The sequence below is a fragment of the Fusarium oxysporum genome, chromosome 9, assembly GCF_000149955.1.
Source record: "Fusarium oxysporum f. sp. lycopersici 4287 chromosome 9, whole genome shotgun sequence".
Taxonomy (NCBI): domain Eukaryota; kingdom Fungi; phylum Ascomycota; class Sordariomycetes; order Hypocreales; family Nectriaceae; genus Fusarium; species Fusarium oxysporum.
This window is the reverse complement of record NC_030994.1, coordinates 2,472,366-2,499,739: the sequence shown is the minus strand read 5'-3', so window position 1 is coordinate 2,499,739 and position 27,374 is coordinate 2,472,366. Positions and strand designations below refer to the sequence as shown.

Below are 27,374 nucleotides of genomic sequence, written 5' to 3'. Positions count from 1 at the left end.
GCAATATATTCACTAGTACTCTATCTCTCCAAGTATGATCAAATGATCAGTGCTAGTCTTAACTTACAGATTCCGTTTCTGTAGCATGATTCAATAACTCTTGAAAGTCTTGAGGATGAAATTTGCTTATCCACTTATACACTACACTCTTACTCACTTTGGATAGTTATAGCAAATATCGTTATAAGTTAATAAAAGAGCCCATAGAATAGCCAGGCTTCATCATTGATGACAAAATATATAAGTACTTGTGGATTTATATGAAAAGTTCTTCAAACCAGAATAACTTTGCCTTGAGTGAGAAGACGTGGCCTTATTATTAAATAAGGAAGTCCCTTGACCATAATTATTCCGTTGAACGCAGGACGAGCCCTGGTTGGTCCGTTCAATCCTTGATCTCGTATTCTTAAAAAGTTATGTACTTTCTAACTTTCTGGAGCCTGTAAATACCCCCAAAGGGAGCAGAGCTATCATAAGTTCTCTCCGCGGACTACCGAATCTAAAGAAGGGGTCCAGCGACAAGGGTCAGGAGCCTTCAACCCCCTGTAGCTTGCGCAGCTACGGTGGGTCAGATACTGAGCTTTGGAGCTTACAGCAGCATCCAAAAGCTTAGCTTCGGTTCCTCTGGCGGTGTCGGTGCCTATCCCCCACCAAGGGAACCTCAACTTTTTGAGACCTGGTCTGGCCAGCTGGAGACGTCACACTATCATCCCACACACTCTCGTTCATGGTAGCCTTTCGCTACCAAAAGCTGACAACCTCACGCCCCTTAGGCCATATAAATATCGCTGTTCGAAGCATTTCCTTTACGTGTCTTTCATAGCTTCTCGATTCCCCTGCGACTCCCCCGAACAGCCTTCCCGACACTACCGTCTCCTGACCGCGAAATACGGCCACGACGATGGCGTCCCTAGCGACGCTTGTGCCTCTGGCCATTCTGATAGCTCTACCTCTAATAGGCGGACTTCTTCGACGGGTCCTAGGATGGTCGCTTCGAAAACGAACAGAAGGTCGTCACGCACATCTTCTGGCCCTCATGACACAGGAGGATAAAGATGCCCGTGCCAAGGACCCTCAAGGCACCGCAGCGACGAAACTCGTATTCGACGTCGACGATAATCTTCAAAGCACTCTGAGCTCGCAAAAGGATTGGTCTGGGATCGTTGGTTTCTTCCATCCGTTCTGGTATGTTATGATATAACCTACCGTGGGACCTAGCTAATATGAGGAAGCAATGCTGGAGGTGGCGGAGAGCGAGTGCTCTGGGCCGCGATTCGGGCCACACAAGATCGTTGGCCGAAAGCCAAATGTGTGGTGTACACAGGCGATCACAATGTGACAAAGGATGCGATCCTGAATCGAGTCAAGGTATACGGCCTGGAAACTTGACCCTGGGGCCACGACATGCTTACACTGTGTTAAGACGAGATTCAATATTGAGCTTCATGCTCCTACGATAACGTTCCTCTACCTTTCCAAGCGGGACTGGGTACTCCCCTCGACATGGCCTCACTTTACGCTGCTGGGCCAATCAATCGGCTCGGTCGTTTTGGCTTGGGATGCATTCTCACTACTGGTCCCGGACGTCTTTGTCGACACGATGGGCTACGCCTTCGCTCTCGGTCTATGCAAGTTTCTCTTCCCCAAGGTTCCGACAGGGGCATATGTGCACTATCCTACGATTTCTACCGACATGCTCGACTCGCTCGATTCAACGGCTGCCTCGGGAACTCAGGGCGCGCATGCTGGTAAGGGTGCTGGAGCTCAGGGTTTCGCCAAGAAGAATTATTGGAAACTTTTTGCCCTTCTGTACTCCTGGGTCGGCTCAACGGTTGATATTGTCATGACGAACTCGACCTGGACTCAAGGTCACATCAAGAGCCTATGGGGCCCCTATCGCAAACAGAAGAGCAAGACAGATCCGATCGCAGTTGTCTACCCTCCCACCGCTGTCCGAGAAATGGAGCGCGAGGTCGAAGTTTCCGAAGAAAGTGAGAAGCGACGAGAAAAAGCCATTGTCTACCTCGCCCAGTTTCGACCAGAAAAGAACCACCAGCTCATCATGCGGTCATTCGCTACCTTCCTTAAGACCAAGAGCGAGGCATCCAAGGGAGCACAGCTGATTCTCATCGGAAGCGTGCGAGACGACTCAGACTCAAAGCGTGTTTACGAGCTGCGACTTCTCGCCAATGAGCTTGGCATCAAAGACAGTGTCAAGTTCCACCTCGATGCCCCATGGTCAGATGTTCTGGACTGGTTAAGAAGAGCATCTGTGGGTGTCAACGGCATGTGGAATGAGCACTTCGGAATTGGTGTCGTTGAATACCAAGCTGCTGGACTCATTTCCGTGGTTCACGACAGTGCTGGGCCCAAATTCGATATCGTCGTGCCAATCGATGGCCAGCCAACTGGTACGCTGACTGAAAATGCTATGTTGAGATCTTGCTAACCAATGGAATAGGTTTTCACGCAACGACAGAAGAAGAATTCGCAGAGGGCTACGAGAAGGCTTTGTCACTACCAGATCCTCTGGCAGTTCGCCTGCGTGCACGAGAGTCGGCAAAGAGATTCACCGAGGAGGAGTTTGCAAGGAAGTGGACGGTTCAGATGGCACGTTTGGTGTCACTTGCGAAACAAAAAGCGTAGAATTTTTGGAGATAGACTAAGGATACCCCTTTTCTAAGATTCTAGCGAGAGAAGTGACAGCTTAGAGAAATTAATATAGCAAGCACAAAGCTTGGGCATGATCTAGTCAATGTTCTATATTGTATGTTGTGTCCCTCTAGAAGTGTTGATCGCTCAATCAGGAATATAACCATGGATGCTTCCATCTCTTCCTGTGCTGTCTACAATGTCACACCGCCACTGTTCTTCTGTCTAGGCTCAGGCGCAACCTCAAAAACACCAGCCGAATCCCTCGTCAACGCTTGAACTGTGCTGAGTCCCTCATCGACCCAAGTGATATTATGCCCTCGCTCTACCAGCGATGGAACATCGTATGAACTGAACTTCTTCTCCACGAGTAGTGTATTCGGGATGAGCTGGTTGTGAACACGGGGCTCACGAACAGCATCCTTGATAGACCATGATGGAGATGTCAATACACGCCAAGCGACTTGAGTCGTAGCGGAGATAATACGTGAGCCCCCTGCGGCTCCGATGACGGCGAAGAGAGAACCGTCTTTGTTGGATACAATGAGAGGTGTGCATGAGGACAGGGGGCGCTTGTTTGGACGAATGAAGTTCGCTTCTGCTGGGGCGAAGCCAAACTCGTTAGGAACTCCTGGAATAGAGAAGTCATTCATTTCGTTGTTTCTGTAATGGTCAGTCTATGGGTGTAGAGACTCAAGAGATTAGAAACACTTACAGAATCACACCAGTGAGGGGATCCATGAGGAAAGATCCAAAGATGAGGTTGACGGTGGTTGTCAGCGACACAGCCATACCATCGCCATCTGCAGTGACGACGTGTGAAGTTCCATGCCCATCAGATGAGTAGATTCCATCGGGATCATACTTCTCAATCTTCTGGGTCTTCCGAGGATCGATCTTGCGCCGGATCTTCTCCGCCGTTGTGGCATTGAGCATCTCGTGTTCAAGCTCAGGAACGCCATCTACAAAGTCAGGATCGCCAAGATGCAGACGAGCTCCGTATGCGAATTTCATGGCTTCAATGTAGATGTGCAGTGTTGTATTGCGATCCTCGTCTTGGTGCGTGTAGCCGTTCATGGTGTTCAGGATATTGAGTGACACGGCACCACCGGCTGGAGAGCTGATGCCGTAGACATCATAGCCTTTGTACTCAGTGTGAAGAACCTCTCGAGAAATTACATCGTAGTTCTTATAGTCATCCAGTGTGATGGTACCGTTTGTTTCTTGGATGGTCTTAACCATGCTCTCAGCTGTGCCGTGTTATTATCAACTCAATTCTCAGATGCAGGCTTGTCTTACCGAAAGCGCCGGTATAAAAGGCATCAGCGCCATGCTCTGCGATAGCTTGAAGTGTACTGGGTTTGTTAGCTAGATTGAAACTTCACGTCGAACCTTAACCTACCGGGCGTATCGTCGTCTTGTCATCTTCTCTCCTTCAGGGATAAGCTGTCCTGCTACCTGTGAGCCCTGGTCCCAGCGTTGGCTGTGGAAAGACATACCATTTCGAGTAAAATCTTCTGCCCATGAGGGATCCTCAACAAAGAAGTTGTGATGGTCTCTGATGGTCTTTTCGATAAACCTTGCCATGTCGGCATTGACTGACATTTGTAAGCTTGTAACTCTTTGTCTCTCTACTCTCCTTGGGCTTACCTATGAATCCATCCTGAGCCACCTTAATAGCCCCTTGTAAAACTGTTTTCCATGGAAGACTCTGTTTACATTGTTAGCTTGTGGTAAACTTTCAGTGTGTCTGTGGTTCATACGCCGTATTTCTTGTGTGCGTACTCAAACCCACGGACTTCGCCTGGCACACCAACAGAAAGTCCTCCGTAGATGCTGCCGTTCACATTTCCTTGGTACATGTCCTCAAATGCTGCTGCGGGGGCTGATTCTCTGAAGTCGATTGCTTCGTAGTTGCCCTTCTTGTCACGCACAATCATGAAACCACCACCTCCAATGCCGGAGTGGTACATGCCGATAACACCAACACAGAATGTCGTTCCGATCATGGCATCGACAGCATTGCCCTGGATAGTTGGTTAGTACGTTTATATGTAGAATAGGTGAGAAGTCTTACACCTCGTGCTAATAAATCTCTCCCGATGTAGCTACATTCTTGAGCCTCTGAAGCAACAGCTCCTCTGGTACCAACGCTCGGAGAAAAGAACTCCTCGAATATGGGACTGGCTGATATCGAAATATAATGAATACTGGAGGCCAGTAACAGGAATGGGATTTTCATCTTGGTGGTAGGGATGTGTTCTTTGGTATTAGAAATCAGTACGCGCCCTTCATGACTAGTCGTCTCAACAACTTTGTCACTGTAAATCGTTACTAAGAAATGATAGTTTGATAAAAGTATCCAAACTCCACGTGAGGGCAAAAGAATAGGAAGTATTAATACAAAAAAGTAAGTGATAAAGTAAGAGACGAAGCGACCGCCTCCAAGTTGCTGTTGTTAGTTGATTTCTAAAGCAGATAATAGAAGTCGGTATTGACGTGATAAGGAACCCCCAGAATTTAGGAGGGCCGATTGTCGGAACACCCCGGTAGATGCATGGTCCCGGGCTCGTGAGGCGATCACCTGCCAGTCTAGGAAATAGGGTAACCAATCACTACCATGATAGCGATAGTCAGGAGGAAGTGCTCCCTAAGTTTGACCCCGGGTGTTTATAAGTATACTCTATTTAAATAACGTCATATTCTATATAGGAACTTATTAGGCAATCGGATGAGAAACTTAGATCGTATGGACATCTTGCTCCGATTCCATTTATGGACAGAAGGGCCAATAGAAGTTGAGTCATATCTATCAATATTTATTAGATTTGACAAATTTAAAGGACATTGAATCTCGGCATGTCTTCATATTGTACTAATTATCTACTAAGATTTCGTTCATACTCTTTATTCTAATTCAAATTGTCCATCATAGAAATAATGTATACAATATACCAAGAGCACTCATGATGGACAAGATACGAGTTACATGCTCTTCGGTAATCAACCAATCAGATCCTGCTTAAAAAAAGCAGACAACTACGGCCCCACCGTCCCCGAATTCCAAGTGGGGCCTCTGCAAGAAACATTTCTTCGTCTCATTCTCATCTTTAAGAAATCTTTGTCAATATCAACATCTCAAACATTCACAATCTCCTCCCAAAATCTCACTCCTCTCACAGAACAGTTGAATCCACCGAATTGTTCGTTCATGAGGCGTCTGAGACTCCCAAATTCGGCCACATTCATCAAACCTCGCCTGTACAATTTCCGTCCCTTCACAGTCATGGCGAGCGCACAAGCAGAAGCTGTGCCAAACGGCAACTCACAAGTAAACGGCAACGCTCAACAAGTCAACAAGCGGCCAAACCAGCAGAATAATCGCCAATGGAAGCAGAAGAAGACGAAGAGGGAAAAGAACATCACTGAGGGTTCATCTGAGGAAGTCCTCAAGTACGATATTCAGGCCCTTCTTAAAGAGCGAGCTGTTGAGTATGGTGAGGGAACAGAGCACGGCCCAGAAGTTCTCCCAGAGGAAGGCACTGAGACAGAAGTTGAGATTTTGGAGCTTTCGTCTACAGGTGACGGTCTTGGTATGAAGCCTGGTTCAAATCAGGTTTATGTTGTATCTTTCACAGTCCCTGGCGACACTGCAAAGGTCAAGGTCTTCCGTCATCTTCGCCGTGACACCCAAACCCTCGCCGACTTCATCTCCATCACAAAGCCATCTCCTCTTCGCGACGACGCCCGGATCAGCTGCAAGTACTTCGCCTCATGCGGCGGCTGCCAATTTCAAATGCTCGAATACCCTGAGCAACTCAAACTCAAGAAGCGCATTGTCGAAAAGGCCTTCAAGAACTTCTCAAACCTCGACCCCAACATCGTCCCCGCTGTCCAGGATACAATGGGCAGTCCTCTGCAGTACAACTACCGCACCAAGCTCACGCCTCACTTTGATGGACCCCCTGGATTCCGTCCTAGCAAGAGAGGAAAGAACCCTAGGATTCCCTTCGAGAAGTGCCCTGATATTGGATTCATGCAAAAAGGTCGTCGAAAGGTTCTGGATATTGAGGATTGCCCTATTGGTACCAATGCTGTGCGTCTGGGTATGACACGAGAGCGTGAGCGCATGCAGAAAGAGTTTGCCAACTATCAGCGTGGTGCTACGATTCTTCTCCGAGAGAACACGAAGCGAGTCCCCAAGGACAGTGAAGAGCTCGAGGGTGAGGTAGAGCCCTACACCGTCCGCGTTGAGAATGAAGATACGGTTGATATCAAGTCTTGCATCACCGATTCCAAGGCCACCACAACAGAATACATCGGCCCTTACACCTTCACCAACCCAGCTGGCTCTTTCTTCCAGAACAACAACTCCATTCTTCCCTCCTTTACCGGCTACGTCCGAGACAACATTCTCCCTCCCGCCGGCACGGGCATGGACATCAAGTATCTAATCGACGCCTACTCAGGCTCTGGTCTCTTCACTGTTACTCTCGCCTCGCTCTTCCAGCACTCTATCGGTATCGACATTGCAGCTGACTCCATCGCCTACGCAAGTCGCAACGCCGCCCTCAACGGTATGGGAGAGGATCGCTGCAAGTTCATCGCCGCTGATGCTGGTGAACTATTCAAGAGCGTTACCTACAACCGTGACGAGACCGTTGTGGTTCTTGATCCTCCTCGTAAGGGCTGCGATGCAGACTTCTTAAACCAGCTACGAAAATTCGGTCCTCGACGAGTTCTGTATGTCAGCTGTAACGTGCATACACAGGCCAGAGATGTCGGTGTGCTCGTGCGTGGTGAAGGAGAGGGCGAGAGATACGAGATTGAGAGTCTTCGAGGATTTGATTTCTTTCCTCAGACAGGTCATGTAGAGGGCGTTGCTATTCTCAACAGGGTCGATACCACGGCATAAAATAAAAGTACACGGCGTTTGCTTGGGTTGGGTCAAAGAAAAACATGATAGATCTCATTGCCATTGCTATAGTCATAATCATTGTAAACTTGGAAACCTGCTGCCTCATTCCCCAACCTGAAAAATGCTGATCTGCGCCACCTTTACCACAATGTATATGTTCTTCGTCATTCTTCATTCATGATTGATCTCCTAACAGAGCCTTTAGGGCCTGAACTGTCAGTTCGACAACGTCATTGCTTCGACTCTTCTTAGCACATTCTGTAAGAGTTTCAACTCCACCCTCGCTCTTGACCTTCTCTCGTGCGAGCTCGCCGACCTCGCCCTCTGCAGTGACCAAGTTGTGTACCACAAAGACTCCACGATGACGGATATCCTCGCTGTCATCGACGCACATTCCGAGGATAACTTTCACACCGCGGTCTCGGTTAATAATGCCCCGGATGACACCCTCAAAGTTGGTGAGTGAAGCTAAAGCACCACCAGCTGCACTTCGGGTTCCAGCATCAGGGGCATCAGCAAGGGCAAGGAGGACGTTAAGGCGATTACGGGCCTTGGCAGTCTCTTCAGCATAGAGTGCGATAGCCTCCGGTTGCTGCACCAGATTACAAACAAGCTCGACAGCAGCCTTGGAGACAAGAGTGTTGGAAGCCAGCATCTGTTCCTCGATCTGGTTCCATGCAGTATTAATGATACTGCGTCTGGTCGCATCGTCATCCATCGACGCGAGGTTGGTCAAGGCCATAAGTGCCTCGAAGGAAGGCAGCAGGTCCCGTGTCTGAGCAGCAGGGTCGGGTGGGATGATAGAGACAAGCGGTCTGACAGCAGCAATGATGGGGGTGTCACGGTTGCCACCAAAGACTAGTGCAGGGTTTGTGCTGATCAAGATGCGGGCCAGGGCTTGTGCTGCAAGACGACGTGAAGCAGCTTCAGTTTGAGGCAGGGACATCCATGATACCAGGAGAAGCTTGACCGCTCCTTGCTGAGCGAGCTTACCGCGGAGAGTCCTGTCGACGGAAAGGGAGAAAATAATGGAGATAACCAGTCCCAGAGAAGCGGGCGAGCCATTCTTACTGTGGGTGACAAGGACCGGTGTGATACCTGCATCAAACACCAGCTTGCATCGCTTTGCGACATGCTCGTCGTCATTAAGGGGGTCGGGTCCGCCAAGCTTTCCGGCAGCATTGGCATATGCCTTGAGCTGGTTCATCTTCTTTTCTTCTTCGGTCAGGGTGGGCAGGTATTTCGTCAAATTGACAAAGATGCTTAAAGCTCCATAAGTAGTTGGTGATCTTGGCTGGGCTTCACTAAGAGTCTTAACCAACTTCTGGAGCAACTCCGGGTTGCTGACAATAGACTCCTTGACTTTAGGTTGAAGGGAGGCGTATGCGAGACCTTCGATAGAGTGCTTTCGTCCGTGATCTTCATCTCTCAGTATCATCTTAGTGAACATTCCAGAGAGATCTTCGATACTAGTGACTGCAGGCTCGATTCGAGACTTGTTATCACCGGGTGCTGGTTTAGCCGGAACTGCCTTGAAAGCTGGGTCAGTCAGTGATAATACAGAGCTCATAGGCATCTTATCTCACCCTCAGCTTGGCCAAGATTACTGCGGCAAGATACTGAACCTGTTCAGAGTGCCGCCTCATTGAAATGGAGCCTCCATCGCTTTGAAGGTTTGGGTCCGCGTTCATGCTACGAACAGCCTCACTAAGGTCTTGGTCGACGATCTCCTCAAGCCACTCGATGCAGTACTTGTTGATAGCCTCGCGGCACAGTGAGTTCATGCAAGCAGCGTTGAGCATCTCCAAGCAGGCCGTCTCAACCTTACGGCTCTTCCATTTCCGTCGCATAAGTGTGCCGAGGCTGGGTAGGAAATCTTCGTTGAGAAACAGCTCGGCAGTGAGATCGGGAACAATGGGAAATGTCGCAGCGGCGACACAAAAGGCAACAATGTAATCATCATAAGTTCCCCTTCGCACACGGTCAAAGAAGAAAGTCGAGAGCTTCTTTGAACCGTCATCGCCGGCGGCTTTGAGATATGCGGATGTTGAGAGAGTGGCGTGGCCGCGTACTATCTCAGGCTGTCTCATATCAAGATAGCACAAAACGGTGTCGACACAGTCGCCATCGATAACCTTGCAAATAGTCTCACGGGACTTGTCCTTCTGACGGGCTTCATAGTCATCGTTGAGTAGCTTAGTCAGTTCATCGAGGTCGCGGCATGTCTCGTTATCTTCCTGTCCACCTTCCATGAGGCGCGCAAATACGATAAGGGTCTGGTCCTCCAGCGACTGGGCTGGAGGCGCCTGAGATGGAGCTTCTGTAGGTTCTGCCATGGAATATTGATTGAATGTGTAGGTGAGAGAGAAAGTAAGCAAGGTAGTAATAAGTAAGAAGCCAGCTCTTGTTCTGTTTTTAAGGTGCTAGTTAAGGGAATAAAAGTGAGAGACCGAAACTGGAACTTGTGATGTAAATCGTAACGCGCACAAGGCAAGAAGACCCATCACGGCCTCCACCACGACCTCAACCTACCACAAGAGAGCTCGTGAGACTGGGCTTGAGCCACTAACGTTAGATCAAAGATCACTGACGCTTAATGCGTTTTAGTTGGTCATCACGTGGCCAGGCGTTTGAAGAGCTGAGCTAGGGGGTTTGCTGTAGGGGCCTATTGGTGCCAGCAGCCGCGCTCATATTCCATCATGACTGTGGATGACGTCTAACCAACAATCAGATTTTCTCTTCCATCTATGATAGCCGCGTTGAAGAATATCTAAAAAAAAAACAAGGCTCTTTTAATCATTGCTGGAATTGGGTTTGGCGTTATTATTTTGGCGTTTTTGGATATTAACTGATCGTGCGATAAATGCAACGCTCGTACCCGTTCGCCTTCTTAACTCTGTCTTGAATCCAACAACTTGCGACAGCCCAGGACAGCCTCAGGCTATCGCAGCCTCAGTCCTCAAGTAAGGCCACCAAGGCAGCTCAACCACGCTTAAGGCCTCGTAGCCGCCTCCCAACCACCATCTTCGCAGCGTCACCTTTCTCAAAATGGACGCCGTCGATGTTTCAGAGCACTACGAGGTCGGCACCCGCGAAGAAACTCCCTCCCTCCTCACCATCGTCCTCGACACGAACCCTCGAGCCTGGGCATCGCTCAACAATGCTCTGCCCTTATCGCGTGCCATTGCAAACATTCTCGTTTTCGTCAACGCCCATCTCGCTTTCAGCAACGCAAACCAAGTTGCTCTTATCGCCGCCCACGTTGATCGCGCAGAATGGCTCTACCCAACACCTCCCAAACCCTCACGCGACGCCTCTGGCGATGTTGCCATGAATGATGCTTCGCAAACGCAAACACAAACCTCGGCAAACAAGTTTCCACAGTTTGCACAGATTGAAGCTGCTGTTTTGGCTGCGATTCGAAAACTCATGGATCAGACAAAGGAGGAGGACCTCTCTGCGACGACGACACAAATCTCTGGGGCCTTGACACTGGCGCTATGTCACATCAATAAAGCTGCGCAGGCTCTTTGTGCGCCTACGGCCAATCTCGAGGACAGCCACAAAGGCTCGTCGAATACAGCCCCCCCAACTGTTCGAGGTCGAATCCTAGTCATTTCTGTGTCCGATTCAGAACCCTCGCAATACATTCCTACCATGAACGCTGTCTTCGCAGCTGGCCATACCCAAGTCGCCATCGATACTCTCTCTCTTACTGGCGAGCCAACTTTCCTACAACAGGCTTGCTACAACACCGGTGGCACATACCTCGCTGCTACACATCCCCAAGGACTACTGAACTACCTCATGTTCGGTCTTATCGCGGACACAGAAGCTCGTGAAGCTCTAATTGCCCCAACACACGACACCGTTGATTTCCGCGCCGCCTGTTTCTGTCACGGCCGAGTTGTGGACACAGGCTTCGTCTGCTCAATCTGCCTGAGCATCTTCTGTGAGACGCCAGAGAACTCGGAGTGTTTCACGTGTGGCACCAAACTATCTCTGGGTAACTATGGAGCGAAGCCCGCTGTTGTACCAAGGAAGAAGAAAAAGAAGCGCAAGATCGTCAATGGAGGCGGTTCACGGGAAGAGACAGGGAGTGCGACAGGGACACCCCGCCCTTGATGATCCAGCAAATCGCTTGAAGAACGGGGGTGAAGAACGGGATATACCCTTGATGACCAATGTACATATAGTCTCACGGCGTTAAGGAAACTAGCCAGGCATGGCACTTATTGCAGATAATGCTACAGTCAACGCATACTTCTCTAAACTCCAAAGGTCTGTAGATATCAATATTGAAGTGACCAGAATAAACAGCGGGCGTAGGGTTATGATCTAAAGGCTATCACTTGAGTCTAATGCATAAGAGAATTCTAATCGACAATTGCACTTCTAGGTGCGAATAGCACAGCCATTCAACAGCTTGAGCAGAAGCTCAGTTCACATCAGTATCGTCAATCCTATGCTAATCTCAGACAATGGTGCACTTTACTCAAACCTGACCTTACGTCCACCCTTGGCGATTTTGGCGCCATCAGAAAGTCTAGACATCGTACAGACGGGCTGTCTTTCCGAACCTCCCATCGAAGCGAGGGCAAAGGAATCTGTGTTGTGGGCAAAGTAGAAATAGTAGCCTGACGGCGTTTTCTTGACCACCATGACACCAATGGCACCTGCTGAGTGGCAGTTCTTGACACTGGGATGCTTCATGAAGTCCTCAGTAATGAAAGACTCCATGATGGCATCTTCATCGTCGTCCTGAATGTTGGCACCTCCTTTTCCACGTCTTGTGCCATGGTAAATCCTCTCCGTACACCGCTGGGAGGCCATGGTAGTAGCCATATGCTCTCCTGTACCGCTCGTGACTGCAGCAACAGCAACCTGATCTTCATCCTCATCGTCACAGGGAACAACGGCTGTGCCGACTCCCACAAGAGCAGCTGGTCCCAAGCGGCCTCGATGCTTCATTCCGATACCACCTGAAGATGAGCCAGCAGCAATTTGGCCTCGATCATCGATCGCAATGGCACCAATAGTGTCCGTAATTATGTCCTCGTTAACAGACCCGAAATGAAAGCGGTCGTGTACAGCTCTTGAATGAGGCTGCGACTTTTCATCTGGACTGAGAGGTCGCTTAGCCCCACGAGGACCTGAGGAGCTTTGGCGATCAGGGCCACTGCCCCTGTTCCCAGTAGGAGTTCGCTGTGATGTATTGTCGACCTTATTTGAGGCATGTGCATGGTGCTTACGGCGGATTGATGCGTTCTCCGGCAAGACAGGTTTAAAATCCTCGGCTAAAGAATTGGACTTTCGAGATAGACTAGGTCGAAATGGGGAGGACAATACACCCTGGGCACCGCTCACAACACCAGCATACGTCTGTGTCGCTCCCTCCTGAGGACTTCGGGTAAATGAAGAACGGCCGACTGTTGGAGGAGAGGTGCTTGTGGCTCGGAAGTAGCTTGTGGATGTTGATTGATCTGGCGACGGCGCATCTTGGATCGGTGTGCCAGCGAAAGGAGAGTCAGGCTGTCCCTCGTTCCAAGTACCGGCAATAATAGCAGCCCGTTGATCCCGCGGAAGAGATGAATGTGGCTTTGTCGGCGATGCTGTATCGTACTGGCATGGGGGACATGTTGCGGTTGTATCAACAGTTTCAGGCAAAGCTTTGGGCTCTTGACCCTTCGACTCGGCTCGCTTCAAATCTTCCTGCCAACGCAGAAAACGGTCTCTAGCATTCTTCGAAACCATGTACTCATTGGGATATATCATTAGACCATGCTCCTCTGCGAAAGCCCTGGCGCCCTCTCCGACAAGAGCGTTTGGTGCAACTCGTCTCAGGCTCAATGGTTTATTGCTCATATCTAGAACGAGCTTGGCCAAGGATATCGGGTTTCGAATATCTGTGATATTGTCAGCAGGTTTACTTGCCTTGAGCAGTAGAAACGTACTGGGGACAGCACCACAGGCGCCGCTGCGGCCAAGATGATCCACTACGGTGGCATCACATTCTACAACACCATCGATGGAAAGATTGGAGCCGTATCCAGCGTTGGTGATTTCTTTATCCTCGAGGATTCGGAGAGCTGCTTCGACGGCCTCAGTTGCGCTGGCACCGGCTCTGAGGAATCTCATACCCATCTCAACCGCACTGTAGCTGTTAGCTCAAAAGCCCAGGGGCTTCAGGGGTCACTGGAGAGTATCTCACGCAACACAGGCCTGGAGGTGTATGTGCTCATTTTGATGACTATGAAACCCAGCTCCGGCGTGGATAAAGATAGCAGGCACTGCTTTGGTTCTGTGTGCCACTTTCATCTCCCGATCGAAAGCGCCATCGGTTCCGTAAGGGGTGGATCCTGAGCTGAAGGAGGTATCATCATCGAGACTGTCTGACATCCTCGAGAGAAGTCATGAGGTAGCGAGTGTCTATTGTTACGAGAGTATTGAGATGGTGTTGGTAGTTGTGAGAGAAGAAAAGAAAAGAAAAGCGGGCATGGAGATGCCCCGGAAGTGATGTTGATTGAGGTTCAATGCCTTAGGAGAAAAGGTTGGAGATTGAACAATGATGCAGTTTTGGGCAGACCCGAGCCTTGAAGGAAAGGCAAAGCACTCTATAGAGAAGGAAAGAACTAAAGGAGCTGTTGGGTTGAGGTTTGATCAGTCACTCCTTGCTTGATAGACTCGCTGTGTTAGACGAGAAGCAGCAATCGTCAGGTCGAAAACATACCTAATACAATCTCAAATCTCCAGTCACCACCTCATTATTGGTCACATATAATTGTTGCGAGTTTAACCATTTGAAGGCATCTCTGATCTATAGATCTATGAATCTATGAAAAGACCTAACATTCAAGAAGCCTCACAAGCCTCAAGACGAGCGTTCAATAGGGAAGCGACATTGAAGAAATACAGTTGCCTGTTCTCTCTCGTCAAAGAGGGCCTAGAAATGACGTCGCACATCAACTATAATTACAACTCACTTGAGACATCTAAACTCCAAGCTGAGACAGAGACCAAGTCAAAGGAAGCACTTGGGAGATTTATCGAGCTCGGGTTGACTTCTGAGAACCGATAGACAGACATTGCATTATTAGATACTAAATACAATTGATTTGTCAAACTTCGACATATAACTCTTTTTGTTGAACTCGCCAATTGTGTCTATAATTTTGTCACTGAGGCCTTCAACCCCCCGGTTATCGCAACAACTAGGCCCACATCTCCAGCCATTCAGTGCCATGTCCCACTCAACGGCGGGGCACAGCACAGCCGCAGTTCAAGCCTCACCTCCATTCGAGCTGGGAGCTTTACAAGGCACGTAACGTAATCCTCTCCCAACGACCACCATCATCGCCGCACATTGCAATTCCTCACACGCGGCAGTTGTTTCCTCCTCTTCTCCATCTTCTCTCTTGCAGCTGTGCGCTTCACCACGCACTCTCGCCCATCATGGCTAACCAAACTCCCGCCGTTGTCATGGACAAGTACGTCTCACTTATCCCAGCCCCCGCACTGACGACGACAGCTAACCTCAGCTCACAGCGGCACGGGTTTCTCCAAGCTAGGTCTGTAACGACGGAATACGCCTCTGAGGCTATCATGTACTCTTGAGCTTCATGCTGATGCTCCAATCTAGGTTTCGCCGGTAACGATTCTCCCTCATTCGTCTTCCCGACCGCGATTGCGACAAAGGGGCCAACTGGCGGAGCTGGTGGCTCTGGTTCTGGACGACCGGCTGTTGCGAACAAGCCATCTTTTCTTACGGGAGGTGCTGGAGCTGGAGGCCATCTGAGCGGAAAGCGAGGTACCGAGGATCTCGACTTCTTTATTGGCGATGAGGCGATAGCAGCTTCTGGAGGACCTGGTAGGCAGCCATATGAGCTCCAATTCGTTGAATTCAGCTGACAAGTTTAGGATATGGTCTTCATTATCCGATCCGACACGGTCAAATAGAGAATTGGGTATGCTTGCCGACGAATCCGACATGACCTATAATTGACCGCCTTTAGGACCACATGGAACGATTCTGGTCAAACTCCATCTTCAAGTATCTACGCGTCGAGCCTGAGGACCATTACTTCCTCCTTACCGAGCCCGTGAGCATCTTGCGCCCCGAACGACGTCAAACATCAAACTAATATAGATAGCCTCTGAACCCGCCCGAGAACCGTGAGAATACCGCCGAGATCTTCTTCGAGTCCTTCAACTGCGCTGGAATGTACATTGCCGTCCAGGCCGTTCTTGCTCTTGCTGCTTCTTGGACATCTTCAAAGGTCCAGGATCGTTCATTGACTGGTACGGTCATTGATTCCGGTGATGGTGTTACCCACGTCATTCCTGTCGCCGAGGGTTATGTCATTGGGTCTTCTATCAAGTCAATTCCCATTGCCGGTCGAGATATCACCTACTTCGTTCAGTCCCTTCTACGAGACCGAGGCGAGCCCGATTCTTCGCTCAAGACGGCTCAGGAAATCAAGGAGGAGTACTGTTACGTGTGTCCCGATATTGTCAAGGAGTTCAGCAAGTATGACCGGGATCGCACTCGATTCGCTCAGCACGTTGTTTCGCACCCCAATGGCCGACAGGTTACCGTTGATGTCGGTTACGAGCGCTTCCTCGCCCCCGAGATCTTCTTCAACCCCGAGATTTACAGCTCCGACTTCTTGACTCCTCTGCCCGTGGTTGTCGACGGTGTCATTCAGCAATCGCCTATCGACGTCCGACGAGGTCTTTACAAGAACATTGTTCTTTCTGGTGGAAGCACATTGTACAAGGATTTCGGTCGCCGATTACAGCGAGACATCAAGCAGCTTGTAGATGCCAGAATTCGAGCCAGCGAGGTCCGCAGTGGTGGTGCTCGTAGTGGTGGTCTGGACGTGTCCGTTATCACTCATAAGCGACAGCGACACGGTCCTTGGTTCGGAGGCAGTCTCCTTGGTCAAACCCCTGAGTTCCGATCATACTGCCATACCAAGGCCGAGGTAAGACGAATTGTATACTGTATGGGACCATGACTAACAACATCACAGTACCAAGAATATGGACCCAGCATTGTGCGAAGATTTGCTCTGCTTGGTGGACCCGGTGGCTCTTGATTTACGATATAGACGATCAAGAATCACTCTTCAATTGACTCCCCGGATCAACAGCAAGCTTCCTAGAAAGAGATATTCTTGGAGTACGCAGGAGAGAATAGTGGGCGTCTACTGTGGAGTGCAATGAAGAGGCGCTCATGGCGCAAAAATCTCAATTGACAATTATGCCTAAAGCGAAGCAACTACAAGTGGGAGACAAGAGATGGCAAGACGAGAAGAGACGAGATGGCGGCACGTGTTGAAGAGTTACATTAGTCGTTTTAAAATTCATATTTCCAAAAACATAACTCTTTTCCCCTCTCTGATACGTACCAACGTTATACTCTAATCGTTGAATGCATGATGCGTTGAACTCCGGCACGTCGGGAAGTCAAATATAGGCGATTTCCGTTACCAGTCTCTCATATCATAATTCACAAATTCAATTATTCCCTGCCATTGACGTTCCAGACAAGAAAGAACTTCTGCAGCCAAGAAAACGAGCAGTTCGTAAAAGATACGCTTAGACGCTCTAGATGCTCTTCATAAGCAGTGGTCTGATTATTTGTTTCTGGACGGTTGATGATGTTCTAGAAGTGGCTTGGTGGCTGGCAGGGGTTCTTGCAGAGAGGGTTGCATCAGATTTGTAGTGGATGGAGGGGTAAATCGACCCCCGTCATGGTGATATTTTCACACACGATATTATCCCATCTCCTGGTAGACGATACGGTGTTAGTCAGGATTAGACTACTTGGCCATTAGGCGTTTGGATGAACTCCGTGGGAATGACTCCGTGGAAGTATGTGTTATTATCAATATGATATTTCATCTGCAAGCTGGTTAAGCATGTTCGAAATCAGCTGTCCATGTAAGTTCATCTGTTGTGATACATGGAGACCAGGTGAGACTCGATCATAACCACAACAGCTCAGAGAACTTTACAGGATTATTAAGCACGCTTTTCGAAGGGACTCACTATAGTTTGAAGAGTTCTTCTCAAATAGAGGATCATGGTAGAAAATTGGGGGTTTTATTATCTCGGGCAATATTCATCCCTTTATAGACTATGTACAATGGGGCTTAAGTCGAACTCGAATAGCAAGCAGACATTGATGCAAGGTAGCATGGGGGAAATCGTTGCTCCTCGTCATTGGAAGAGTTTACTGAAGAGTGCTGTATTATTCAGATCAATGTGCAGAGTGAAAGATGTCGCTTGGAAACCATTGTTGATCGAAATGTTCGTTCTGTTATTTGATGCTAAGGGAAATCATAAAACTCATAAACTAGGGCTATACACAAAGTGTAACCAAGATCATCCATCTGGCTACTTCGACAACACCCGCCAGAAAACCCAAATCAACTCCCGCCTGAACTCCTCTTTAGAGGGTAAACCCCTTTGCGCGATGGGTAGCCCTGTTTATCTCTTTTGGGGCGTGCTTTTGCTTTTTGGCGCACTGCCCAAGCGACAGCCGCGCGCTTATCGGCTGGTGTCGACGACGTAGCGACCGACAATTTGGCCAGCCTTCATGAGCTTGTAGACCTCGTTGAGCTCAGAGAGACCGACAGTCTTGAAGGGGACCTTGATGAGACCGCGGCGGAAGAAGTCAATGGCCTCAGCGGTATCAGCACGGTTGCCGACGTAAGATCCCTTGATGGAGATCATGCGAACAACTGTGTCGAAGACGGGAGCAGAGAACTGAGCATTGGCGGGGAGACCAATGCAGACGACAGTACCGCGAGAGCGGATGTACTGGGTAGCCTGTTGGAAGGGCTTCTCGTTGGTAGCGACGAGGAGAGCAGCGTGAGGTCCGAGACCATCGGAGGTGGTAGCCTTGACATCAGCGACAAGGTTCTTGGTTGTGGTAAAGTCGACATAAGCAGTAGCTCCGAGCTCCTTGGTGAGCTTTCCCTTCTCCTCACCACCATCGATGGCAATGGCGTGGATACCCATGGCCTTGCAGTATTGGACAGCGATGGAACCGAGACCACCACCAGCACCGACGATGGCAATGGATTGACCGGCCTTGACACCGGACTCCTTAAGACCCTTGTAGACGGTGATACCGGCGCAGAGAATGGGGGAGATGGACTCGAGGTCGCACTCCTCAGGAATGCGAGCAACGTGGATAGCCTTGGCAATGGCGTACTGCTGGAAAGATCCGTCGACGGTGTAACCGGAGAGGAGAGCCTCGGCGCAGAGAGACTCATCGGCGTTCTGGCAGTAAGAGCAGCTCAGGCAAGAACCGTTGAGCCACTTGATACCGACCTTCTCGCCAATCTTGACATCCTTGACAAGGTCGCCGCGGGCAACGACAACACCAGCACCCTCGTGGCCACCGACAAGAGGCAGCTTGGTATCGAGGGGCCAGTCACCCTGCCAGGCGTGGAGATCAGTGTGGCAGACACCGGAGAACTTGACGTTGACGAGGACCTCATCGGGACCGGGCTTCTGGACGGGAATCTGCTTGTACTCGATAGCTGGGAGAGTGGGTTAGTATACAAGACTCGACAATGATCGAATTGTTAGGCGAATGGATGGTGGGGGAGCTGTGGATGGGTGGGACTCGGTAGAGAACCTGGGGTTGTATATGATATCAATGATATCAAGAGGTAGAAGAGGCAATTGGGGTTGTAGATTGTAGGAGATAGGATGACATACGACCGGCGGTCTTCTCGAAAACCTGAGCCCACTGCTTCTCGGGAATCTGGGGAGCGGCCATTTTGATTGTTGGAGTGGTTGGTTGGCTGTTTGGTTGGAAGGGTATCGAAAGGTTGTCGTGAAGACTGAAGAGTTGTTGAGAGTGTTGAAGAGTTGATTGATGATCTGGATGAGGATGGAGAAGAAAGAAACGACTTGAGACCGATGGGAGCAGAGTTTATATAGATGTTGGACGGGTGATCCAGAGTGAAGGGACTGATCTATGTGGTATGGTCTGCTCTGGTATGGTATGGTACGTATGGATAGTACTCGGGCCTAAAGCGTATGGTATGATGGGCCAACGGGGCAAGGATAGGCGTCTGGGTGTAGAAACTCAAGCCTCATCTTGGCGGTCGCGGGGGAGAGGGAGTGAGATTCTTGGTGTTGAAGGGTGTGAGAGCAGAGATGTGAGAGATCAGAGCAGATCAGACAAGAGTCTCTATTCTGGACTCGACTCGATTCTGACCAAGCCTAGGGGACCAGGTGAATCGACCAACAAGGGCCAAAGGGAGAGGCCACTTCGGCTGCACGGGGATCCGCATTTTGGAACATGCTCGTTGGACTATGGTTTTCGGGATGCGGCGAACGGTGAGTGCGATTGAGTGGCAGTATCGTCCTATGCGTTTGTTGCATGGGTTACTAGGTTGCGTGCGTGCGTGTGGGCGTGGGAGGAATAGTGTGTGTGAGAAACAGAGTGTAAGGTGAGGTTAGCTTAGCTCGGGTTGTTTGTAGTGGCGTCACCAGTGGATAGTGGACTGGACGAGTTAGGGATTAGGGAGCTTAGGCCCAGGGCAGGTCCCGTCTCTCTATCTTCCCTGTAGCTTCTGCCCGTTCCCTACCTAGAGTTACGCATTGGTACAGTACCTGCCGCGCCTTACCGTAGGTCTGATCTCCTCACGACGTGTTTCTGTCTGACCCCCCGCTCATGCCGGACTTCAACTTCCCCTCAGCAGCGGGCAGCTCTAGTGAAAATCGATGACAGTATGGAATAGCGCCAATTTCAAACAGTCTTGTACCTCTGAGGGAAAAGGTACTTCCATCCGCAACTACAGAGCTAGGAGTAGATCTGGGACCCAATGGGGTGTGCAGTAGGAAAACAATTATCCGTAGTCATGATGCTCTAGTCTAAGGTAGGTACTGTAATGTAAAAAATTGAAAAAAAAAAAAAAAAAGTTGTTACAGCAGGTGGTGATATTCTGGCGAGCATCCATCAAAAAAATTTCGGTCACCAAAAGTCAGATGCTTTTTGCGGCCCTTTTCCCATTACACCGGGTTTTTGCCATTCAAACTGTAACAGGTCATAGAAACCCATTTTTAAAACGCCCGATACCCAAAGATAGATAGCAAAGAGGAAACTGCGGTAAATTCGGATCTTTCGATTGCATATCCGGTCCTAATTCGGTTGCTTCCATTAATTGTCAGATCCTGCCCTGCCCTGTCTGTCTCAACATAACATGACATGACATTGTTGAAAAGCCTCATGAGAGCCCCTAATTTGCTCTAACCTTGCAGGGCATGCGAATTGCGGATTAGCAGGGTCCTGTCCCAGAAAAGGCGCTTAACATCCATCTAACAACTATTCTAGGAGATGCTTCATCCATCCCACGCGTTTCCTACTGCCAGCCTCCTTGAGCTAGAATAGCTTCTCATCGTCAAGCGCATCCGTTGAGCCATGTGGGAGCTGCACTGCCTGTTACATCTTATAGGTTGGTGGATTACTGGGGTGGTGTTTGGCAGCGGCTCCGTACCTTAGCACGGAGTTGTAGGTGTGGCATCACTTGTCTGACGCCCCTAAGCTATGGGTGCAGTTATGTTCATCTGCCTTTCTCGGCGTCAATCAACTGCCGTTACGCATTCAAATTTCCATATTTGCGGATCCAAGGAGGTTTCAATTGGGATTCTTGTGGATTAATGCCTCAATGCTTCCAATTTTATATCATGATTACTTTGATCTTGATCGTATTGTTAAATCTCGCCATTCGCGTTATCCATCGCCGAGTGTCGGCGTTATTGGATCCGTTGGCATGGAGGGGCAACAGATCGTCAAAGCTTCCTTTCGTGACATCAGCAAAACAACTTAACATGAGGAAGGAAGGGATTCCCTCTGCCAACCCAAACCAAGAATTTCTTGTCATGCTCCCTCACTGAATCTTCTGCAACCTCCCTTTTACCGGTAACGAGCCAACGGCGCTAGAAACCGCTCGAAAGGATCTTGTGGAGGGGATGCAGTCATTCAACCAAAAAGCCACGGCGATTACCCCAAAATACGGTATAAACTGCCAATGCCATCGTGGCTGGTACTGCAACTGGTGCATCAAGGCACGAAATATGAGAAAACGGTGCTAAGCTGTTATACAACAGTGGAGAACCACGTCAATCAATATACAATCATGGCGTGTACTTCTGAAGGCATCCTCACTTTTCCCCGCACTCTCATCAGACATGGCGCAGGTCCCCCAGATCATCTAGCACAGCGCTATTGGGAAGCAGCTTCGGATCCGTGAACACACATGAAGCTCCAAATGAGGATCTTCCCCAGACAGATCTTGGGTATACACGCAACGCCCACCACTTGAGTCTATCTTCTCTGGTATGCGAAGGGACCGTCTCCGGGTCCAAGGTTCATCCCAGCCGGATGGATGGAGGTCTTTTGGGAAGTGCGGGGAAGCTCTAGCTCAGTCCGTTACGCACTGAAGAGACCTTGACTCGAAATCCCTGCAATATTTCTGCTATACCAACGCTGGACAGTGCTGTGGACTCATGCGGATTGGTGGCCGCAACACATGTCTCTTGCGGGATGGAGCATTTCACCCAACCACAGACCAGCTCTTCAGGATTTCTGGTACAATTTCCAACAGACCTCAAGGTGATCGTGTCAAAGGCTGCATGATAACGACTTGGTACGACAGTATAACAGTGTCTAGGCCGTGCCTCGCTTATATCAGTATACTGTAAACCCATCAGATATGGCACGAACAAGGACTGGCAGAACCACATGCGCATGTTATGTATGCACAACTAATTGCTCGGCAAGTCAGTTACTCCTCTGCTTCAACGGTCTAGGTTAGTCACCTGAATTCAGCATTGTCTAAGCGACTCATGTATTTGGTGCAACACTTCACGAGCATATCAAAGACGCTATTGGTCAGGTTTTACCCCAACCTATGCCAACGCTTCTCGTTCAGGCTCCGGGTGGCCGGGCGTTGTTGTTTATGGCAATTGGCAGTTTGCTAGAGCAAGCCTCAGAAACTGCCATCGCAACCCACCCTGATACAAGTCTCAGTCACGACTGCGGATAGATGTACAGAGTACCTTGTTTATCAACGCTACATTGACTTAGAGCAATGAGCTTGGGGCATCTGGAGCCTAACGATCAAACTCCCTAGCCATTCTCGCACCCTTGTCCACCCCAAGTTCCCTCGCTGAGTGCCATTTGCTTCTCGAACACGCAACTGGTAGGGGAATGATTGGAGGCAGTCTTTGTCCTGTGGCAACACCTCATCTACCTTCAACTGTTGAAGATCCACCTTCCACGATACCTTCGCAGGGGTTGTCAAGATGTGCTTTGCCCCATGTCGGTTTTCCTCCCACTTGTCGGTCCAGAGGGAGATTGGCTTGCGAGGATTTTCATCCTTGAAAGAGCAATCAGGATTGCATAATCTGTGTAAGTGAAGATGCTTGTTGTTTCCTCTCACAGCTTATCCAGCCAACACTATAGATGATGTAAACAAACTTGAAGGCGAAGTTGATGTTGGTCTGTGTTCTATAATCAAGCACAAAGCTGTTATTCAAATTTCTTTACCTTCGGTACTGCCTAGAGTAAGGGGAGCCGGGTCTAGCTTGACCAGGTCATCACATCTTGAAAGTTGAACCCCATGTTCCTTAGATCATCATATCTGGGGCAGGGTCCGTGGGTTCCTGGGTCCTCCGCGTTTTCAAGCCGCGCTTATCCCTCTAGGCCCCGTCATCAGGCCCGTGCAGTGCTAAAACGACATCCACTGCGGCTCCGCAGTTTTAACTTGCATGAGCCGCAATTGTTTTCCCCGCATCGACGTTGCGGCACGCCCCCCGGACCTTGGAGACGCCCTGAGAACGGCTGAGCCCCATCGAGTCCAGCCATGCGTGTAACTGCATCCCTTCCTCCTGGCGCTGCCTGTGATACGGGGCCCCAGACTTGAAAAGTTGTTGGCCTCATGAGACTTCTCGGATCTGGAGAAACGGAAGCATTTCACGGGGTCATGTTGGATCGTTCGGCTTCACGCTATACCTGATCCAATAATGCTACGGTGAGGTGGCGCCCAAGTGCGTGGCTCTGCCTTCTCATGAGGACAATCTGGAGTCATGATACCCAGATCTGGGGTAATCATGGTCAACATTCTACTCCAGGCTTTACCAGGTAGGTATTCTTGGGGTTGTGCGTGCCCCTTTATTGGCTGATATGCCTGCGATGGCTTCCATTGCGACGAGCCGTCAGTGTCAACTTGAAGCGTTTGTCCGAGGGAGGGGCTGTGCTCCATGGACCAGGGAGCTGCTCACATGAGAGCTGATTTCGTGCATGATTGCTTGTTTCTTTTTCTGCATCTCTCATTATTTCTGTGGTTTTGCAGCTCTTTGAAGTTCCCTCGAACAGCTGGTCATGATGATTTCTCGCCCCATTCTTGACCATCCTCGCACAATGCTCATTCGATTTCTTGGAAAACAGCGGTACAAGTCGGATCCTATGGAGACTCCATATGCACATCTGCCTCAAACCTCTCTTCTCTGTACAAACACTGACTAATTTGCATTTCCTGCTCTCTCCCACGCTTACTATCGTGTTCAGTGTCTCCCGCGCAGCACTTCGTACGAGCGTAACGACTTCACAATATTCAAGAGCAAGTCAGTTGAGTTGCCTCGTAAGGGCTTGCGTATGGCGGTGCTCTCGCGTTTCTTCGCAAGCTACCCTCGTTCCTGCTAGTTTAATCAGCTATGGAAGTACTTGCTAGCCATAAGGTTAAACCTTCGGCTGCTAACCGGCTGGATAAATCGGGAACAAGCAGGTTGATAGAGCTGTTGTATGCTGTTCAGCTGGCAACATGGGAGAATTGAGCTTCGAGGTTGCTGGAATGACACTTTTGATACGACATTCAGGGTCCACATTATGCGCAATACGTGCTACACGTCGATCGAAGTTCACGCACAATGATGAGACGGCGGTATAGGTTCCAGACGATGAAAGTTAAAGTTGAATTCAATCAACTCTCTGGATTGGTTAAAAGGTTTATTTATGAAAGCATATGTTCCTCCTTTTCTCGTTGCCCGAGACCATAAACACCGAATGTTTCCCAAGCGCTTGCAAAGCTAACAGATATTCAGATGGATCGATCGCTCGTTACTTCCTCGACTCGCCTCCTATCTTGGTGCAGCGCTTAGGCGGCGACCTCGACCGACTGCTCAACACCATCCGCCTTGCCAGAGTTGACCTTCTTGCCAGTCTTGGCGATCTTCTGGAGGACGGTATCGTAGGGGAGGGCGGTGACGACCTTGGCGGTCTGGTTCTCAAGGGACACATCGTAGCTCTCGACACCTGCGAAGGGATATTGTTAGCAGCGGTAAACGGTCGCTTGGGGAAGTGCACATACCGTCAAGCTTCTTGAGGACTCTGTCGATGGCACCGGAGCAGCCGCCGCAGCTCATGGTGATGTTGAACTCGTAGGTGTGAGTGTCGGCCATTGTGAATGTGTTGGTGATTTGTAATTGTGAGGTTGAAGAAAATGGCGGGGTATCTTGATATCAAATGGAGATGCGAAAGTTGTCGGAATTAGAGGTCCGTGCTAAAAGTGGAAATTGAATTATGGGAAGTTGGAGAAGAGTCTGAAGGGGATTGCAAATAATTTATAGTCGTTTTAAAGGGGTATCTTGAGTCGCAGTTGTTGAGAGAATTGGCCGCTGACTGTGACGGCGGAAGTGAATTATTAATAGGCGCTTGCAACACTTGTTCTCTGTGCCTGGGCGCCGCGATAATTGCGCAATTCGTTAAAGGGAGGCGCCTACGCCTCAGGTTCAGCCAGATAAATTCTGGAGGAGCCTCAGGTGAAACGTGCTCAATACAACGGGGAAACTTTTCTGAAACGCTTCTGACGGGTAATTACTCCGAATCTTGGCCTTTTTGCTTCTGAATCAGCGTTTTACAATTCTTTTCTATGTCACAGTTTATGCCTTTTATCTCGCTGTTGCTTCAGCTGTTATTTGATGAGTAACTTGCTCAGTGGCTGAAGGGTCCGTGTAAGTGAGAGTCTAAAATTAGGTGCTAGTTATTTACAGTCAAAGATCGTCTCTCGTCATCTTGGGCTACTGTGACATAAGCCGTAGATCAATTATAGAGTAATAGAAGCAGCTACACTAGAATCACAGACTCCGTCAATTACGCCATGGTGATTTGCTATGTAGGCTGTTTGTGAGGTGAATTTCTCGCAGGATCAAAGGTTCTACAAAGATGCTACCCTATACCACACATAAGATCTAGCATTCTGCTTCCCCCCCCCCCCCCCCTTAACTCTCCCCTGTAAAAATTCTTTCTTGGCACGCACTGTTAGTGCACTGTTAGGAGCGGGATTTTCTACGGGCTACTCGGCCACACAATACTGCGGGGACGCCATCGGCTCCCTAACAGCAGTTTTCAGAGAAGGAATTTTGGAGAGTTCACCTTCTCTGACAACACCTTTGTCGGATCTAATGGCGGCACCTCAGAACCAGAACGCCTTAGATATCGGAGGACGGTGCCCGTGGCATCGGTAGCGACATCCTCCCGATCAACGACGCCGATTGCGATGGGTTTTTCCCCTTTGAAGGCAAGCCGCACCGCCGGCCTCTGATTCCTTCCCAAGGTTTTTCCCTGCCGCCACGACAGTCGACTACGAGCTACAACTTGGTTACTGGAGATTGTGGACTGCGTCAGCAGATGTAGTGATGCGTGAGAGAATTCTGGTCGGTGGAAAAAGCTCGACAGTAGATTGCCCCCGAACCCGCTGACGGGTGACGGGCTTGAGAAATACAGCACCTTTTGTGCCATTGGTATGCTGGATGGTGAAGGAAGCGGGGTTTCCCTGTACCTAGCTAGCTCAGCACGTCTTTTGCTCCAGTAGGAGATCTGGCTTCGTTACAGCCACCCAGACGAAAAATATACAAACAAACAAACAAACAAACAAACAAACAAACAAACAAACAAATTCTGCTTCCCCTTTCACTGCCTATTCTCTAAAGATTTATCGAAACCTTTTATGAATTGTTTATATACTTGTATGTTACAATCAGTGTCTTGCTGGTGACCTAAATTTGCGCAATGACGAGTGTAATTAACGTCTCGCAGTCAATGAAGCATGACACAATTCTATAGTATCCTGCCGAAGCATGAACCTGAACTGTTCACTACCTCGGATTTTGAGCCACGATCAACCTTTGTTCATCTTATCAATCAATCTTTCGCGGTACCAAGACATGCACATATGATTCGTCATTATTGTCTTTAGTCTCGAGAATACGATACTGACTCACGACGAGCCAAAGAAGCACAGACAAGATACGACACGAAAGAATGGGCTGATTTTCCAAGCCCCACCTTTAATAACATGATCTGAGCTGCCACCGGCCACACCGAACCAGTTCAACGGTAGTCTCGGAGGAGAGACGCCGTTGAAGTAAGGAGACTCTAGCTACCTTATCCTCAGCCGTTTATCCAAAGAATGCAAAAGTTTCGTTACCAAGCGAAACAGTTCCTTCCAGAAACACTAAACATACAGACCCTGCAGATGCATGCATCAGCCACTGTTCTCCTGACTAAGAACATAGTCTATCGGGCTGCAGCGAAACCAGATCACCTGCTAACCAAAAAGTGTTCCGTTTATAGCACCGAAAAAAGAGCCTCCTGAGGCTCTTCCGCAGCGGCTCGGCCCTATACCTTACCCATGACCCAAGATAAGATCAAAGAACCACTCAGAGCCGAGATACAGGGACAGGCAGATGAGATTCACTTGGTTCCCCCAGCCGGACC

At 49.4% G+C, this 27,374-nt stretch overlaps 10 protein-coding genes across 23 annotated transcripts; 5 read left to right on the top strand and 5 right to left on the bottom strand.

Moving 5' to 3' along the window:
* Nucleotides 1–622: 622 nt before the first annotated feature.
* On the top strand, nucleotides 623–3,099 carry FOXG_12797 (alpha-1,2-mannosyltransferase alg-11). The gene is made up of 4 exons (XM_018392678.1): nucleotides 623–1,185; nucleotides 1,233–1,368; nucleotides 1,424–2,411; nucleotides 2,462–3,099. The coding sequence occupies exons 1-4, from the start codon at nucleotides 902–904 to the stop codon at nucleotides 2,644–2,646; spliced, it is 1,593 nt and encodes a 530-aa protein (XP_018251244.1). The 5' UTR covers nucleotides 623–901; the 3' UTR covers nucleotides 2,647–3,099.
* On the bottom strand, nucleotides 2,621–5,159 carry FOXG_12796 (gamma-glutamyltransferase; the record flags this gene model as incomplete). 2 transcript variants are annotated; one of them, XM_018392677.1, is made up of 8 exons in its annotated part: nucleotides 2,621–3,315; nucleotides 3,368–3,902; nucleotides 3,952–4,007; nucleotides 4,055–4,103; nucleotides 4,152–4,250; nucleotides 4,303–4,363; nucleotides 4,416–4,679; nucleotides 4,730–5,159. In XM_018392677.1, the coding sequence occupies 8 exons, from the start codon at nucleotides 4,892–4,894 to the stop codon at nucleotides 2,847–2,849; spliced, it is 1,698 nt and encodes a 565-aa protein (XP_018251243.1). In that variant the 3' UTR covers nucleotides 2,621–2,846. The 2 variants fall into 2 exon arrangements, with proteins under 2 accessions (XP_018251243.1, XP_018251242.1); XM_018392676.1 differs by having other exon boundaries at nucleotides 2,641–3,315; nucleotides 4,055–4,250; nucleotides 4,730–4,894.
* Nucleotides 5,160–5,709: 550 nt separating this feature from the next.
* On the top strand, nucleotides 5,710–7,683 carry FOXG_12795 (uncharacterized protein). Its single transcript, XM_018392675.1, has one exon. The coding sequence runs from the start codon at nucleotides 5,864–5,866 to the stop codon at nucleotides 7,565–7,567; it is 1,704 nt and encodes a 567-aa protein (XP_018251241.1). The 5' UTR covers nucleotides 5,710–5,863; the 3' UTR covers nucleotides 7,568–7,683.
* On the bottom strand, nucleotides 5,733–10,211 carry FOXG_12794 (uncharacterized protein). The gene is made up of 2 exons (XM_018392674.1): nucleotides 9,157–10,211; nucleotides 5,733–9,101 (listed from the first exon to the last, which is right to left on the bottom strand). Exons 1-2 carry the CDS (start codon nucleotides 9,904–9,906, stop codon nucleotides 7,746–7,748), a joined length of 2,106 nt encoding a protein of 701 aa, XP_018251240.1. The 5' UTR covers nucleotides 9,907–10,211; the 3' UTR covers nucleotides 5,733–7,745.
* A 50-nt stretch (nucleotides 10,212–10,261) lies between these two features.
* Nucleotides 10,262–11,941, top strand: FOXG_12793 (transcription initiation factor TFIIH subunit 3). Its single transcript, XM_018392673.1, has one exon. It carries the CDS (start codon nucleotides 10,619–10,621, stop codon nucleotides 11,693–11,695), a length of 1,077 nt encoding a protein of 358 aa, XP_018251239.1. The 5' UTR covers nucleotides 10,262–10,618; the 3' UTR covers nucleotides 11,696–11,941.
* Nucleotides 11,828–14,413, bottom strand: FOXG_12792 (uncharacterized protein). The gene is made up of 4 exons (XM_018392672.1): nucleotides 14,301–14,413; nucleotides 13,782–14,253; nucleotides 13,525–13,724; nucleotides 11,828–13,476 (listed from the first exon to the last, which is right to left on the bottom strand). Exons 2-4 carry the CDS (start codon nucleotides 13,967–13,969, stop codon nucleotides 12,062–12,064), a joined length of 1,803 nt encoding a protein of 600 aa, XP_018251238.1. The 5' UTR covers nucleotides 13,970–14,253; nucleotides 14,301–14,413; the 3' UTR covers nucleotides 11,828–12,061.
* Nucleotides 14,414–14,696: 283 nt separating this feature from the next.
* On the top strand, nucleotides 14,697–17,106 carry FOXG_12791 (actin-like protein 3). 13 transcript variants are annotated; one of them, XM_018392659.1, is made up of 7 exons: nucleotides 14,697–15,057; nucleotides 15,116–15,138; nucleotides 15,210–15,437; nucleotides 15,488–15,534; nucleotides 15,583–15,669; nucleotides 15,721–16,554; nucleotides 16,603–17,106. In XM_018392659.1, the coding sequence occupies exons 1-7, from the start codon at nucleotides 15,023–15,025 to the stop codon at nucleotides 16,666–16,668; spliced, it is 1,320 nt and encodes a 439-aa protein (XP_018251225.1). In that variant the 5' UTR covers nucleotides 14,697–15,022; the 3' UTR covers nucleotides 16,669–17,106. The 13 variants fall into 13 exon arrangements, with proteins under 13 accessions (XP_018251225.1, XP_018251226.1, XP_018251233.1 ...); XM_018392660.1 differs by having other exon boundaries at nucleotides 15,721–17,106; XM_018392670.1 differs by having other exon boundaries at nucleotides 15,210–15,669.
* Nucleotides 17,107–17,123: 17 nt separating this feature from the next.
* Nucleotides 17,124–20,484, bottom strand: FOXG_12790 (alcohol dehydrogenase 1). The gene is made up of 2 exons (XM_018392658.1): nucleotides 19,307–20,484; nucleotides 17,124–19,125 (listed from the first exon to the last, which is right to left on the bottom strand). The coding sequence occupies exons 1-2, from the start codon at nucleotides 19,365–19,367 to the stop codon at nucleotides 18,125–18,127; spliced, it is 1,062 nt and encodes a 353-aa protein (XP_018251224.1). The 5' UTR covers nucleotides 19,368–20,484; the 3' UTR covers nucleotides 17,124–18,124.
* A 130-nt stretch (nucleotides 20,485–20,614) lies between these two features.
* Nucleotides 20,615–25,564, bottom strand: FOXG_20782 (uncharacterized protein). The gene is made up of 2 exons (XM_018401090.1): nucleotides 24,967–25,564; nucleotides 20,615–24,911 (listed from the first exon to the last, which is right to left on the bottom strand). Exon 2 carries the CDS (start codon nucleotides 22,346–22,348, stop codon nucleotides 22,016–22,018), a length of 333 nt encoding a protein of 110 aa, XP_018251223.1. The 5' UTR covers nucleotides 22,349–24,911; nucleotides 24,967–25,564; the 3' UTR covers nucleotides 20,615–22,015.
* Nucleotides 20,615–25,758, top strand: FOXG_20781 (uncharacterized protein). Its single transcript, XM_018401089.1, has 2 exons — nucleotides 20,615–25,370; nucleotides 25,409–25,758. Exon 1 carries the CDS (start codon nucleotides 24,622–24,624, stop codon nucleotides 24,979–24,981), a length of 360 nt encoding a protein of 119 aa, XP_018251222.1. The 5' UTR covers nucleotides 20,615–24,621; the 3' UTR covers nucleotides 24,982–25,370; nucleotides 25,409–25,758.
* The last annotated feature ends 1,616 nt before the right edge of the window (nucleotides 25,759–27,374 follow it).

Excerpts from the sequence above, each read along its gene's own strand:
- FOXG_12797 (XM_018392678.1), top strand. The coding sequence starts at position 902 with ATGGCGTCCCTAGCGACGCTTGTGCCTCTGGCCATTCTGATAGCTCTA. Across the intron at positions 1,369-1,423 it reads CGATCCTGAATCGAGTCAAG|ACGAGATTCAATATTGAGCT; the intron begins GTATACGGCCTG and ends CACTGTGTTAAG. Across the intron at positions 2,412-2,461 it reads AATCGATGGCCAGCCAACTG|GTTTTCACGCAACGACAGAA; the intron begins GTACGCTGACTG and ends CCAATGGAATAG.
- FOXG_12795 (XM_018392675.1), top strand. The coding sequence starts at position 5,864 with ATGAGGCGTCTGAGACTCCCAAATTCGGCCACATTCATCAAACCTCGC.
- FOXG_12794 (XM_018392674.1), bottom strand. The coding sequence starts at position 9,906 with ATGGCAGAACCTACAGAAGCTCCATCTCAGGCGCCTCCAGCCCAGTCG. Across the intron at positions 9,102-9,156 it reads TAATCTTGGCCAAGCTGAGG|GCAGTTCCGGCTAAACCAGC; the intron begins GTGAGATAAGAT and ends CCAGCTTTCAAG.
- FOXG_12793 (XM_018392673.1), top strand. The coding sequence starts at position 10,619 with ATGGACGCCGTCGATGTTTCAGAGCACTACGAGGTCGGCACCCGCGAA.
- FOXG_12792 (XM_018392672.1), bottom strand. The coding sequence starts at position 13,969 with ATGTCAGACAGTCTCGATGATGATACCTCCTTCAGCTCAGGATCCACC. Across the intron at positions 13,725-13,781 it reads CACCTCCAGGCCTGTGTTGC|TGCGGTTGAGATGGGTATGA; the intron begins GTGAGATACTCT and ends TAACAGCTACAG. Across the intron at positions 13,477-13,524 it reads CGCCTGTGGTGCTGTCCCCA|ATATTCGAAACCCGATATCC; the intron begins GTACGTTTCTAC and ends ACAATATCACAG.
- FOXG_12791 (XM_018392659.1), top strand. The coding sequence starts at position 15,023 with ATGGCTAACCAAACTCCCGCCGTTGTCATGGACAA. Across the intron at positions 15,535-15,582 it reads ACGGTCAAATAGAGAATTGG|GACCACATGGAACGATTCTG; the intron begins GTATGCTTGCCG and ends GACCGCCTTTAG. Across the intron at positions 15,670-15,720 it reads ACTTCCTCCTTACCGAGCCC|CCTCTGAACCCGCCCGAGAA; the intron begins GTGAGCATCTTG and ends TAATATAGATAG.
- FOXG_12790 (XM_018392658.1), bottom strand. The coding sequence starts at position 19,367 with ATGGCCGCTCCCCAGATTCCCGAGAAGCAGTGGGCTCAGGTTTTCGAG. Across the intron at positions 19,126-19,306 it reads TTTCGAGAAGACCGCCGGTC|CTATCGAGTACAAGCAGATT; the intron begins GTATGTCATCCT and ends CCACTCTCCCAG.
- FOXG_20782 (XM_018401090.1), bottom strand. The coding sequence starts at position 22,348 with ATGCGCATGTGGTTCTGCCAGTCCTTGTTCGTGCCATATCTGATGGGT.
- FOXG_20781 (XM_018401089.1), top strand. The coding sequence starts at position 24,622 with ATGTTCCTCCTTTTCTCGTTGCCCGAGACCATAAACACCGAATGTTTC.